Genomic DNA, 15,617 nt, shown 5'->3' with positions numbered 1-15,617 from the left:
GTACATATATAAATACAAATCACGTAAGCAAAAAACACTTTGAGATCCTCAATAATGTTTAAAAGTATAATACTTTTATATGATCAAAGTTTGAGGACCATTGCACAAATAAATAGTAAAAATTTGATTAAAGTTTTTAGAATGAAGAATAGGCATAATGGGACATACATGTATGATAAAATGTACTGTATTTCATCATCATTTTATCTTCTTTCCTTAAAGCAAAATGACCTCCCTCCCTTCTGCGGAACATACATATCATTTTTCATTGTTATTCTCAGATTGTTTTCTTTCTTCATGACTTAAATATTTGACAGAACCTTGATGTTGAATAGCTTCACAAGGAAATAAACTTCTATAAGGAAAGCTTGTAGGAACTGAAAAAGATGAAAAGATTGAAGCTAAATTGATAGTGAAGTTATTAGATTTCTTTCATCTACTGGTGTGTTACTATGAAAGTTCAAAAGTTAAATTATTTTGTGTTAAAATGATGTAGTCTAGCAAAGTTTAACACCTGGCAGAATCACCAGAATATTTATATGTAATTGCAGGATCATTTTTACCTACTTGACCTTGGTAGAGTCAATGAACTATATTTTCTCTAGTGATACAAAATGCATATATCATAGCAGAAAACCTGTGAGAAAAATGTTACAGGCAGTGTTACCAATGAGACATTTTCTTTCTCAGACTAAAGGTGTTATAATACAACATATTGTTGCCCGAAACACTTTTATGAATAATGGTAGTAGGTTATAAGTCCAAGGGAGGACAAATATGAAGAATTTTGCAATAGCAAAAGAAGGAAAAATAAGGGAATATTAAAGGAAGAATAGCAGTAACCATGGGATTTGTAAAATGCTTGTTTATGCTAATGCTGTCAATAAAGTAAAAAATATACCAGATATCTAAGAAAATGTACATATACATGAAACACACACTTCATCAGTTGTGAAAACTAGAAAGCAGAGTTGAGTGACACTTTTATTTGTAAGGATGGCAACCCTTATAAAGAAAACTATTACAGTGAGAACACTAAGAATTTTTTTTTTTTTTGCTTGTGATACAGGCTGATAGAGGTTGAAATAATATTACAATTTACAGGTATTATTTTTTGGATTGACATCACTTCATCTTAAATTAAGGCAAGCATTTGGTATCTAACCTTTTGGGATTGCCTCATTTTCCTTAGCATAATGGTTTCCAGTTGGGCCATTTGGCCATGAAGAACTGCATTTCATTTTTTTTAAATAGCTGAGTAGTATTCCATGGAGTAAATGAACCATAGCTTTCTTATCCAGTCTTCGGTTGATGGGCATTTCGACTGCTTCCAAGTTTTTACAATTATTGTTTGTGCTGCTATGAACATAGGGGTGCATATAGGTTGCTCGTGCAACAGGTATTTTGGATATATTCCCAGGAGTGCTATTGCTGGATCATATGGTATGCAGATTTTCAGTTGTTTGAGTGTTCTCCATGCTGATTTTCCATAGAGGCTGCACCAACCTGTAGCCTCACCAGCAGTAGAGTAGGGTTCCCTTTTCCCCACATCCTAGCCAGCAAGTGTTGTTGGTGGTTTTTTTGTATGTGAGCCATTCTTACTGGTGTTAGATGGTACCTCATTGATGTATTAATTTGGATTTCCCTTATTGCCAGGGAACTTGAGTATTTTTTCATATGTTTGTTTGCCATTTGGGTTTGTTCCTTTGTGAAACCTCTGCCCATTTCCCATGCCCATTTCTTGAGTGGTTTGTTTGTTTTGGTGTTTTGGTTGTTCTGGAGATCTTTGTATATTCTGGAGATTAGCACCCTATCACCTATGTAGTGTGCAAAGATCTTCTCCCATTGTGTGGGTTGCTTTTTTACTATGTTAATTGTTTCCCTTGCTGTGCAGAAGCTTCTTAGTTTGATGTAGTCCCATTTGTTTATTTTGGACTTGATTGCTATTGCTTTTGGTGGTTTTTTTTTTTTTTTTTTTTTTTTTTTTTTTAGGAAATCAGAGCCTACAGCTAAATTTTTCAGGGTGTTTCCAACATTTTCTTCTAAAAGTTTGAAGGTTTCTGGATGTAGGTTTAGGTCTTTTATCCATTTAGATTTGATCTTAGTGTATGGTGAAAGATGTGGGTCTATTCTCTTGTTTCTGCAGGCTATTAACTAGTTGTCCCAACAGCATTTATTGAAGAGACCTTCCCATTTGCATGGATTGTCGTCTGTTTTTTTTTTGTCAAAGATTATTTGGTTGTACCTGCATGGGTTCCCTTCTGTTGTTTCTATGTAAGCAATGAACCAACAGTCAATGTGAGTCAGACTGCTCATGATATACATCAAAGAATTGTAAAACCTAATGTACTTTTAAGACCTATGTTTTTTGGTAGTGGGGCAGGAGAGCAGAGAAATCTTCCATCTCCCTAGAATATGTGAGGAAGATGTGAAGTATAACCTATCAAGAACATAACAGGTAACTTACAGACAACAGACTTGAGTCAGCATTAGATAATATCAAAACTACAAAGACATCAGGGGGAATCAAGAGTGATCCTGACACCCTCTTAACAGGAGGTCATACGCACAGAGCAGGAGGGGATCCCAGAGTGGAGCACGTGGACAGGAGGAGGCTTGTATTCCAACCCTGGAGACTCCTGGATCCTCACCAAGGACTATCAGTATGGGCACCAAGGACTACATCTCAACTGCCAAGGAGACCATGGGGAATTGAAGTGCCTTTGGAAGCCGAGAACTCTGAGATCGCCCACCCCCATTTGGATCTCCCACATCCGATGGAAGAAGCCCAAATCCTTTCTCACAAGATCCAAGGTCATCGGAACAAAAGCCAGGAGCCCTGAGCAGTCTGCAGAAACAGAAGAACAGTAAACTTCCTTTGGGACTAGGGAGAGGAGCTTTCTCTGGTACTTACTTAGTTCTGACTTTGGATCCCTACCCTCTCCTGCAATGATCATCAGGGTTGCCCCTGAACCCCACTCCCCTCAAAATAAAATAAAACAGTATCAACAAAAAATAGAATAGATAGGCAGAGAACAACAAGGAAAGCTTACAACCAGACAGAAAACATTCAGGGTGAATTCACATATACCCTACTAGGTAGGACATGAAAATAAGTTACTCCTCACTATGGTACTGAAGATTTCTCTGCACACCCCTCCTAAAACTGTTCTGTGCCTCAACTGTTGACATAGGCCTTGTTAGAGTTATAAGCCAGTTTGGACTATGCTAAAATCTGCCTCGTTCAGTAAAAATTATGCTTCAATACAATAAACTGCTAAATACAAAAATGAAAATAGTCACGAGGCAGCTGAATAGTATCCTATAGCTATTTTAAGGTGTATAGGAACCGGTTGTGTATAAACTAAAATTGAAATGTCAATGAAGTAATCACAGGATGTGGTTAAGAACTTGCATTTTCTAACATATCAGTCACTCAATACCATGTCAATTAATTCCATAATGTTGTAAACTGTTGTTGATGTTATGTTATGGCCTTTAATTGATCGGGATGATATTCTGACAGCTGTACTTTTAGATCAGAGATGGTCTCCCCAACAAACTGTTGAATTTATCTGGACAGTAAATTGCTGGACTCTATGCATGGTAAATGCTTTTAATGAAAGAAGTATGACTGGACTTGACCTGTAATACTGCAATGAGGAGGAGTAGTCCACCATGGGGGGAGGGAAAGGGAAGGGTTTGGGGGAAGCTCAGAGCCAATGAAACAATGTCATAAAATGAAATGCAATAAAAATGAATTAAAAAAAGAAAAAAATTTAATCTGTATATCAAAGAGAGAAAATATATATAATACACTGGCTTTCATGAACTATAAGTAGTTCTTGACAGCTGAGCTTATCTACTCCAATAAAAACTTGTTTAAGCTCAGTTTGTCTCTTATTACTTGCAACCCTGTATGTAACATCTTACGTGGTGACTTCTCCATGTCCAGTGTTACATAAAAAATCATTTGGATAGAGAAGGCAAAAGAACACTGAGGAAAATTTCTGTTAATGCAGACAAGGACATAGTTAGCAAGGAAGAGTCACCAGCCACTTCCTGCAGCCTCAGCTGCACTACATCCTCACCTACATAGCCTAAACCTTTCACATTCGTTCTTTGTGGCAGAAAACCATATTTTCTATAAAACACTGTTTTGAACTGATACTGATAGGATTAATCAACATGATTGCCAGCTGTGTCCCTGTGATGACCTTTTTCTAATCAAATTACTACAGCCAGCACTTCTAACCTTTTCATGTAGATGACACCATGTCACTTCCAAGATTTCCTAAGAGGGTAAGGAAACAGGATGATACTCAAATCCCATCCCAAACTCTTTCCCCTAGGAGTATTCAGCTAAATCCTCCCCCACTTCCACCCCAAACACTTTGCCTTGCACTTTTGGATCAATTAAATAAATGGTTCTGATTGTTGAGTTGCCTCTCACCCTTCAAACGCTCTAACTCCTACTTGAGTATGTTTTTGCTTTGCATGCAGATAAATATTTCTTCTGTTCTTTTACCTGCCTTCCTGTGTCAGAGGCAAGAACCTAGACCCATGCACTCCAGGTTCTTTGAGTACCTATATAGATGTGAAGGACTAAAGCACATTCCTCCCAAATTTGCTTCACTCCAGCAAATTGAGTGTGGATCTTGTACTCAAAGTACATGAATGTATAGTTATTTTTAATTTTATGCTAGACATCATGGGTGAATTGTTGAGGTATCTAGATTAAAATATCTTCCCTAAAAATATGCCAATATTGTGTTTTCCCTTACCTAAGGATTATAAGTTGCATACCCTTATTTTTATAAGCTTGGTAGTTTTTGTATAGATAGATCTATTTCAGCATTAATCTTAATCCTAGTGAGTGGTCGTTTCTATGAGTCATGGTTCTCATCTTTTTTTTTTAAATTTTTATTGGAAAGTCAGAGATAGAGGAGGAGAGACAGAGAGGAAGAGCTTCCATCTGCTGATTCATTCCTCAAGTGACTGTAATGGCTGGAGCTAAGCCGATTCAAAGCCAGGATCCCAGAGCCTCTTCATGGGAGCAGGGTCCCAAGGCTTTGGGTCATCCTCTACTGCTTTCCCAGGCCACAGGAAGGGAGCTGGATGGGAAGCGGGGCTACCGGGATTAGAACAAGTGCCCATAGGGGATCCATATGGGATGCCAGCACATGCAAGTAGAGGACTTCAGCTGCTAGGCTACTGTTCCAGGCCCAGTCCTCACTTTTAAAGTATGACTTCTTCAGGGGTCTCAGTGGAATGTACAAGGGACACAGTGATTTCTTAATCTTCATCACTGTGCTTCATCACAATATTCCAACACACCCCAATACTTCAGATCATGAAAAAATTTCATGTAGAATATAATTCAGTGTCAGGCACTTTACATAGAGTCTCGTTCTGAAGGTGGATAGCTCAGAATTTGGCTATGAGTCTTCTGTGAATCCTTATGCAGACTGCTTTCCAAAGCAGTCACACACTTAATTCTTTGGCCACACGCCTTATAAAGTATAAATTTTTTATGCAGACTGATATTCTAATGTTCACCTTTTCAGCTTAGCATGATTACAGTCCAACTTGGTCACCATGTCCCTGAACTAGAGCAGGAAGATAAGCCCACCAATAACTGAGAAGGTGTTTAGGATTGACTTCGTGGATTTTGCATCTTTTGAGAAAAAAAGTCTTACCGTGTCTTTATATTGAATTTTCACAAAGACTTGTGATTAAGCAGTTATGAATTATATACTATAATATAATTAGTATCTATTTTTATTAAATTCAGGTTTTCTAGTGTATGACGGAGTCAAAATTCAAACTAGACAGTCAGATTCCAGATTCCATGTTCAGATTTCACACACCATGCTTTCTTTGCAACACAAAACTATGCTTATTTCCAGCATAGCTTTATCATACTCTATTTTATGTATTTACTGAGCTCTATTTCTAAATGTATGTGTATCTATCTTTCTTTCTTTCTATAGAGAGAGAGGAGAAAGAGAAAGTCAAAAGGCTTCACTGAACATTCAGTAAATGATTGTTGAATGAATTAATTAAATTAGATGTTATGATTAAAATGAGCCCACAGTTATAAATATGTCTAAAATATCTTATTTTTGAAATTGTGTTATTATTATATATAGTATTATATAATGATAAACTACATAATGTATTATATAATGCAGTTATATATTATATTATATATATTATATACATTATATATATAATTATATATAAATACAACACAATTTCAAAAACTAAGATAGTTCGCACATATTTATGACTGCGGACTCATCTTGTCTGCCACCTTGTGGCTACAAAATTCTGCAGCAAAAATAGATGAATTAAATATGGGGAATGCACAAAACAATAATGCAGATTTTTAGAATCTTTACAGTTATGTACATCAAATTGTAGTTCAAATGCTAGGAAAAGTGTTTTAGCAGGAGCAATCTTCTAGTTAAGATACCAGTGATTTGAAGTCAGTCTTGGGACTATTCAAAACATCTGATGAACAGTGCTGCTAGCTTGATGGTGTAAAAACAGTGTCACTGGAATTGGTGAGTAGAAACACCACTTTTGGTTGAAGCAAAGAGGGCACATATATTTGCCATTTTGTACTTGTTATGTGAAGAAAACCTGCAACTTTTTGATAACAGTTGCTTTTGGAGACATTGTATGAATTATCACTATTGATTAAATGCCAACACGCAGCTGCTTAATTTGAACATGTATCTTTGTTGTTCATAAAGCCACAAAGTTATAGCTGTTATTGTCTTTAACATAACAAAACAATATGCAGGTATTCTAATGAAGAATAGAATACTTGATAATTTTAAAGCAAATTTGATATTTAACTAATCTTCTAAAGATATGCAGAAGATCCTAAATTTACATAAAACTGAGGAAAGGATACTTCATCAGATGCAAATAAATGCAAAAAAGCATGTTTTAATTTCAGTCCATGATTAGTGTCAACTATCACAATTTAATAATAATACAAAGCAGAATTCTGCATTTAATGTGTCAAATGGTTGCAAGATATTTATAGACTCAATCTTCTGATTAATTAATTCTATGAAATACATCATTGATTGCATTCTAGATTCTATTTTCAAATCTGGGATCTTTAAAATGCATTAATGTTAAAATCATATGCACTGACTTTTGCTGTCCTGTGACAACCCTTTCTAAATGATGTATTGTATTTGGTGCATTATTAATTGTATGAATTGACTATTTAACCTCTATTGATTTGCATTTTTACTTAATATTCATTTCAGAAATACAGAAAATATTATTTTACATTGGAAAACCGCATGAGAGAGTCATAACTTAATAGAGCAATTTATTTTTACCATTTGTTATTACTGATTGTCCCATCCATGATTTTCAAGATCTTGAAATAACAGTTTTCAAACAGATGTCTAATTCTACATATAAGACTTGTTAAAATCAATTCTCGCATCCTGAAAAATTATAGGTGTTTATTGTCATCATAGATAAGTTATACTAGAACATTTCATAATAACTTTCTGTAACTTTTTAAAATTATCTGTATTAAATTTTTACATTATCCTTTTAGATTTAGTATGACTCAAGAGGCCTATCAAATGATTCTGATATGCAAGAGAGAGTTTTTGTAAGACATAGCGCATCTTGAAAGCCATTTTTATGTGTAAATGGAAGTCACAGACTTGGTGACATATGGTTACTTTCACTGCACTGCAAGTTGTTATTGTTTATATATAACTAAGGATTCTCTAGGTACACTCAGTTTCAAATATCTTCCCTACTATGGTTCTGAGTCTCAAGTACCCCCACACTGTAACACTTTGATATATTAAAATGCACATTACATTTCTTATATTGCTTCTTTCAAGTGGAAATGGAATGGTGTTTTTGACAGGTCATATGTGTTGATACTGGGTTGTAAACCATGGCTGCATAAAATAGTTCTAGATAATAAACAGTAGAATTTCCTTTTGATCTTAAAGGGAGTCTGCTTTAGGTTTTACAATTTACTTGAGCTGGAGAATTTTTTTTCAAGCTGGTTATTAAACATGTTTATTGTCTGTGATTTCCTCTTTTCAAGTTAGGCGCACTATTAGGGCTGTGAAAAATCTTTGGTAGAAATTTTGTTTTAGTTGAAATGGATTTTTAAATGATTTTTACCATGTTGAGATATCTCCCACTTAGATGCCTTAATACAACCAAAAATATATTTCCCAATGGGTGTTAACAAAGCAAGAGATTTTTAAATTGCCATTAAAAGAAGATAGAGTGAGTGATCAGAAACGAACAACACAAAGTTCTAGAAAGACTGTTTTAGTCAGGGAAGAAAAGAAAAAAAACTTGAGGGATATAGCATAATTACTTAATACTTGTTATACATTAAAGTTAATTATCGCCCATAAGCTTAAAACTTTTAGGGAATATGACACAGGACAGGTACATTTTTACTGAAGAAAATACACATTTGAGTTACTGTGAGGATTGTAGGAAACCACTCATGAACCTCATGATACATAGTTCTGAAGAATGTCAGAAGTATAAAAGGACTTATTACATATATATAGGAAGTGTCTTTCTCTCTTGGGAAGCTATCCAAAACTTCGTTTGAATTAGCTTTGTTGTCACAAAATAAGCAATGAATTTCAAACCTTGAATTATGCTTCACAATCAGGAGTCACTCCTACCGTTTTGCATCTCTCCTTCAATTTTGGAAATCTTTGTTATCTCAATATTGTCTCTCTTATTTACCTTATTCCCCCAGCCCTTTTTTCTTCCTGTAGCAATTTTCTACCAGTTATCTGTCTTTTCCTTTCTCCATGCATTGAGAATAGCTGCTTGTATATCTATTTTTTCATTTGGTCTTTCAGATTCTCTTTAGGACCTCCATGGTTTTTGTTGGACATAAATCCAGCAGCAACAGAAAGGAAAGAAACACTTTGCTTTTCTTTAAATCAAACTGGAACGGAAGTTGATCATACAAACTCGTAGTCCCCACTCTTTACATGGGTAGTACTAACTAACAGTTATTAGTATTTCACTCACCTGTGTGCATGATTCAGGGCAAGGTCAGGTTTCCTCATCCGGAGGTAGCAGCTAACAAGCTTTGTCTCGATGAAACTGGCCACACTTGCTATGTCTTCAGCTGATGCCTCGAAAGGTTTTCCCAAAGCTGCCCCTTTGCTGCAAAGCTTGACAAAATAAAATAATTTTGGATGTGTAATAGTGTCTTCACACAATTTATCTTTTAAGAACAACAAAAAAATCTTGTATATGTATATATACTCTTTGCAAACCACATGTAAAATATTAATGTTTTGACTGTAAAGTAATTGTTCCTGTTCAGTAGGATTTGACTATAAGGGACACATTTTCCTGTAAAATGTTTTAAAAATATGATGGATTTTTAAAGGCATGCCATTTATTAGGAATGTCTGTTTTAAAAATAAAGCACACAATAAGCCAAGAAAATAACAGAAAACCAGGCATAAATCATATTAAACACCAGTGCTATTAGGAAAGCCCAGCTGAGCAATGATCTAGCCCACGATCGAGTTTGATTTAATATAATAAGGGCTATCGGAAGTAAACTCCTAGAAGCCATGTACATAATCAGTGATTAATTTGAGTCTGACTCATATTCTCTAGGGTATTATTGAAGAAAAGAAGTGAAAATTTATTAGAATTCGTTGGCAGAGAGCTCAGTATCTGAAAAATATGGCAGGAATGTGAAATTCTTAATAAAAATTCCTGGAAGTGAATGGTTTCAGGGCATTAGAGATGAACCATATAGGAGGCAAACAAGCGATTTTGGGAGAGAAGCCCTACCATTAAAACACATCAATGAGATGACAACAGTAAATCAATAACTTCCACCCCACGCCTTGGTTATTCTACTCTTTTCTGAGACAAAGGCTGATGGAGGGGAGAGAACCCTCCTCCTGCTCATTGACCTTGCTCAGGACGCTGCCTTTTTGCACTTTTCTACCTCCACCTATGTATATTTTGCTGGACATATTCTCACATGACAGTAATAACTGGATTGAACACACTTCTGTATTTTTTCAGGTAAAATTTGTTGTATTTTAAATTGTTCAAATAATACAAACTAATTTTTTTATTAGATCAAGTCTTGAGACTGACTTTCCGTGTACACAAACACTACTGTCAATAACTTTTGAAAAAAGAAATCTGGTTATTTCAGAAATCTGGCTGTATTCTGTTTTTAACTGTATTGCCCTTCTTAATTTGATCACATATATGATGAAATCAATATATACTAATATATTATATATTAACATTATATGTCACATCATATATTAATATTACATGTGATATATTAATATATAATTAATATATAAAATGTAATATATAATTTTAATCTCATATATATGATAAAATTAAGAATAGCAATATAGTTATGTGTGTGTGTGTATATATATATATATATATATATATATATATATAGAGAGAGAGAGAGAGAGAGAGAGAGAGAGAGAGAGAGAGAAAGAACCTGAGAAAGGATCTACCGGTTTAATAGGAGTAGTTGGAGAGACCAGCTTTGTGGTTCAGTCAGCTAAGCTGCTACCTGCGATGTTGGCTTCTCATGTAGGCATCCAATGGTGTTTTGATTGTTTCACTTCTGATCCAGTTGCCATGTATGATGCTTTCAGGGTATAAATCTGTTTGATTTGGATTGTGAGTCTTGAGATTTTCAAGGTCCTGAACCTCCACCAAGAGGCACCATTTGGGGATAAGAACTTGCTTTCACCAATCCTAAACAGTTCTGTGCTCACTTTAGGGCCACTCCCCAGTGACAGGAATCTTGATCCTTGTTCTCTGCCTATGGCTGGGGAAGGGAGGTTGTCTGTTCCTTTCTTTCACTGTCTGGTTTTAAGCTGTGTTGACCTTAAGTCTCATAGCCCCAGTGCCCTGAGCTGTCCTGCAGATGCCTACCAAGCTAGTGCAAAGTTATACCAAGTGCAAGTTCAAATATTCATCAATACTACCAGGACTCAGGGATCTACTTGGTTGTAGGGTATCTCTGGAGCTTTGTGAGAACTGATTTGGAAATAGGCATCTCTGGTCTCTTGCTGGTGCTGGTTCTTTCCACAATGGTGCTAGCATTGAGCTTCAAGGCAAAGGCTGAGCTCCCTTTCCTGTCCTATACCCTTGTTGATGAAATCTTGCTCCTTACTAGCTGTCCTAGGTTAGGGGAGAAGCGGAGATAGTCCCCTGGCCACTGATGCTTATGCCATGCTGGGTCATAACTGAGTACCACAATCATCAGATTCTGCATAGTCTGCATGTGTTTGGTAGGTCTGCATTTGCTAGAAGTGATGCACACCAGAAGAATCTGTACTAACAGAGAAGTGAGTGCTGCAGCTTTGCCTGGCACAGCTTGCCACCAGCGCCACCAATGCTGCAGTCCAGCAGAGTCAAGCTCACAAATTCCCAACTAGATCCACTCCCAGTCTGATTTTTCTGAATACCTGTGGGTGCTGTGGTCCAGCCAGACATGGTCCAACCCCCGCCCAGACACTCACCAGCACTGCTGTGTCCTAGCCATGCCTGGCCACCCCTTACTCCTTGCTTTTATGTGTGGCAGCAGGTACTGTGATTTAGCCTGACCCAGCTTGTGAACAGGGGTGCCTTGGTCGGATTCAGATATGGTGTCCAGATACCCCTTTCTGAACTATCCCATCTCAGTTCCCTTGACTACCTGTGAGTGTAGCTGTCTGGTCCATGGAAGCCCCCACATGTAATTCCCTACCTGTCAAAGAAGCCCTCAGTGTCCCCTATTCAGATATGTCCCTGGACCCCCTTCCTTAGGCAATCCTTAGCTCCCACCATGTGGCACGGACTGGTGGATTCCAGAGCTAAGGTGACACGCTCTGGAGGCAGCTACTTGGTTTATTTCTTAGCTAAAATTCCCAGAGGTTTAATGATTTTATTTTCTCTAGAATCCAAACTTTTGGATTAATTTATTATTTCCCTATGCAGCCTTCTAATCAAGTAAATTTTGCTTTGTTATGTTTCATTTTTCCTAGTTCAAAAATTTTTAATTATGTTACTGATGTAGTTATCTGAGTGCTATAATCATTTATTTTTTCTAATGTAAACATTTGCTGTATGTTTCTGTGTTTTAAGGAAAAAATTGTAGCATTTGTTTCTGTCTCTTTTATGAAGAGCTGATCAGGAAAATACTGGGTTTATTATACTTTGCAACTTTACCTTCTGTTATACTCAGTTACTCGGAAGTTAATTGTAACCTTTTCTTAACATTTATTAGTCACTGATGTCATTATTTCTACATTATCTACTCAGTATTTTATTTTACCATTAGTTATTTATGTTCTTACTAATTATTTGTTGTTAATATTTATGAGGTTATGTGTGAAAGCGTGGAATTTGCTTGCGTTCCACCTCACCCCTCCCAACACCAAATTATAGAATTCTACTTTTCCTCAGAACTTCCTCTGCCCTGTATAGGCAGCTTACTTTGGGGTACAGGAGTTATGACTGAACAGAAGTCCAGTATTGAGGGACCCTTCTGTGCTGTATGGGCCAAAGGACTGTCTAAAATGTAGCTAGTGCAGAAGGAACACAGCTAAAGAGGAAGAAGCTGGAGAACTGCTCCAACACTGAATTCTGGAGCTACTCTCCTGAATTAAAATATGAAGAACATTTTAGAAGGCAGCGTCTTTAAATTATTAGTATTATTTTTCATGATGCAGTTTCAAAGGCACAGGGATTCTCCTCTTCACCCTGCACTTGCTCCCCGCTACTGTTTTCTCCTGTAGTTTTGTAGTAGTCCTTCAGCAATAATCACAAGCCCAGCATTCTGTGATTTAGTGGATGTCGGGAGGGAGGTGCCTTACTCTATTGTTGGTGCAAGTGTAGGCTAGCGCAGCTGCTGTGGGAGTCAGTATGGAGTGTGCTAACGCAATTGAAAAAATGATCTACAATATGACTAGCAATCCCACTCCTGGATGTATAGCCAAAGAAGTGAAAGCTGGATATGAAAACGTGACCTGCAGCCCTGTATTTATTGCAACACAATCCACAATAGCAAACATGGAAAAATCCAAATGCCTGTTGAAAGAAGAATGGATAAAGAAACTATTACATCTATTCCATGGAATACTACCATTTGGTTATTTTTTTAAAGTAATTGAGATTAGAAAATTGGATGAAATCATTAATACATAAATTAACAACTAAATTGTAGGATGAGGGTTGAACTTTTAGCTTAATGGTTAAGATGCAAGTTAGGTTGGTTTTACCTGCCTCTTGGCCTGCCAGGAACAGTGGCCTTGCCCAATCAGCACACACCCATTATGGTTCTCACTGTTGGGTGCTACGTCCCAGCCATACCTCTTCCACACCCAGACATAGCTCTCATTTGGTTCAGCAGGAGCTGAGATGCAGTCCAGCCAGTTCTACATCCATGCTGGCTCTCATGTGTACCAGTGAGTGCTGAAGTCTAGTCCAGTCTGGCATTCCCCAGACCCAATCCACACCCAGGCCGAGGGAGACTGCAGACATGTACAGCCTAGACCACTGCCTCCATTCTCACTCTCTTGCTCACCAGTGGGAACTCCAGTCCAGCTCACCAGTGGGAACCCCTTGGATCCCCAATCAGGTCTGTTGTGCCAAAGGAGTTCCTGATTCCAGCATCTTGCTATTGCAGGCCATAGCAGGCAGTTGTGATGGGTTCTAGTAGGACATGTGTGAGACTTGGATTGGATTCTCTGCACTTTGCTTTAAGCCTTAACCTTGTCCCAGTCCTGGCAGGCATTTGGTGTATTAATCAGCGAATGGGAGCTCTCAATCTGGAGGGATAAGGAGTGGGCATAACATCTACCCCTCATGCTAACCTGTACACTCCCTCACAGTGTTCTAACAATCACTTTTTAGATGTCAAACTAAAATTATAAGATTGCAAGGGTCTTGCAATTAATACTTTTAAATTTCAATAAGTATTATTTTTACTCCCTTAACTGAGTGGAAATGTGCCCTACACGGTGGAATAGCACCCATCAATTTAAATTTTCTCTGATTTTCTTACAGAAAAGTGAAATTAATTAGGAGTTCATCATTTGTAACATTCCATGCGATGATAGATCTCTTGAAACGTCTCCCCAGGAGAGACAGAGAATATGGGGTTAAGAGATGGAGAGAAAGATGCTCACATATCAGTGGACTTAAAATCAACACCAGGGTTTTAAGAGTAATGCTTTTCAGTTGAGTAGGCCATGATGTGACCTCTATTAAATTTATGGGAAATGAGGTTACTCCCTGGGTGACAAGCTGCTGAATGACAGTAAAAAGTAATTAATCACTCCCTACTCCTATTTGTTAAAATAGCTGTGCTTCAAGCCTTTTTTTTTTCCCAAGTAGCCTTAAAATTGAGGTGTGGCCACAGTGGGTTCATTCCACTGTCTTTCACCTTGATCTGACCAACTAGTAATTTGCTTATGCTCTGAAGCATGTAGATGATACACATTAACCTTCAAGGTTTCTTCTAGGGATACCCCTAAACTTCAGCCATCTAATGTGGAAAGCAGATTGGAAATGTGGCAGGAATGAAGTGAATGAATACAATAAATCTTCCCTCCTCGTTGCCCCTTCATTTTAACTCTTGATATTAGTGACTTTAAAATAAAGATCATGTTAATAGGATACTCCTTTTAAGGCAGTTGTTTGCATTGTATAAAATGTATTATCACATACCAACTCAGATCTTGTACAATCATTATAATAGCTAGCATTTATGGAGTGCTGACTGTGGTTTTGGCACTGTGCTATAGCCCATTAAATGCTACCATTTAAAGATGGCATCTTATTAGATACAAGAGGACTTCAAAAGGTTTTACAGGAAAATAAATATAAAATCTTGTTTCAGTGTGTTTTTTAAAGTCATGAAGATTCTTCCATCTTCCATGAGCTTTTAGATTTTGCTTATTATTATTATTATTAGTCTTTAAATGAGAAAAGTGGGTTTCTGAGAAAGTCCTAACTCAGACTGCAAATGAGAGAAATGTGTTTCAGTCTGTGTCTCCTGTCTTATTTAGACCCTGTGAGCTTTCAAAAGTATATAGTACTGCTTCTCACCTGGCTGTTAATGCTAGCCATGGTCAAATCAGAGAAGGGCCAATGTGGATCGCAAGACACGTCATTCCTATTGCTTCCTTATTTATAACCAATTCAGGTTCCCATGTCTGTTTTCTCTATCATTTACCTCTATGTCATTGGAACATAATTAATGAATGTGTAGGATTTAGGATAAGTAGGCGAAGAGATCCACATCGATTGGGCAATCAGGTAAGGCACTTTTACACATTTTGGTTACATATTTTCTACACTTGTACATATGCTGATTACATGCTTCTTACCACCATTGTTCTTATATACATGAGTACATTCATTCAAGAAGCAGAAGAAATTAGAAGACATAGAAGTAGAAAGGAAGACGACTACATGATAGAAGAATGAGAAAAAGAAGAGATGATGTAGATACTGAAGAGAAGAAAGCACCACATTTCTTATCAAGATCCCAGGGGTCCTTGTCTGCTGTCCAGTGACTAATGTCT

At 37.0% G+C, this 15,617-nt stretch overlaps 1 protein-coding gene across 3 annotated transcripts in view; it reads right to left on the bottom strand.

The window, feature by feature from the left end:
* SPATA16 (spermatogenesis associated 16) overlaps window positions 1-15,617 on the bottom strand; it is a 242,481-nt gene that overhangs the window by 168,794 nt on the left and 58,070 nt on the right. For all 3 annotated transcript variants that reach the window (XM_012928723.3, XM_058661084.1, XM_058661085.1), the window contains exon 3: window positions 9,067-9,212. In XM_012928723.3, coding sequence (XP_012784177.2) covers window positions 9,067-9,212 — 146 coding nt within the window. The remainder of the gene's footprint in view (window positions 1-9,066; window positions 9,213-15,617) is intronic.

This window comes from Ochotona princeps, chromosome 3, assembly GCF_030435755.1.
Source record: "Ochotona princeps isolate mOchPri1 chromosome 3, mOchPri1.hap1, whole genome shotgun sequence".
NCBI classification, from domain to species: domain Eukaryota; kingdom Metazoa; phylum Chordata; class Mammalia; order Lagomorpha; family Ochotonidae; genus Ochotona; species Ochotona princeps.
This window is presented reverse-complemented; position numbering and strand designations above follow the sequence as displayed.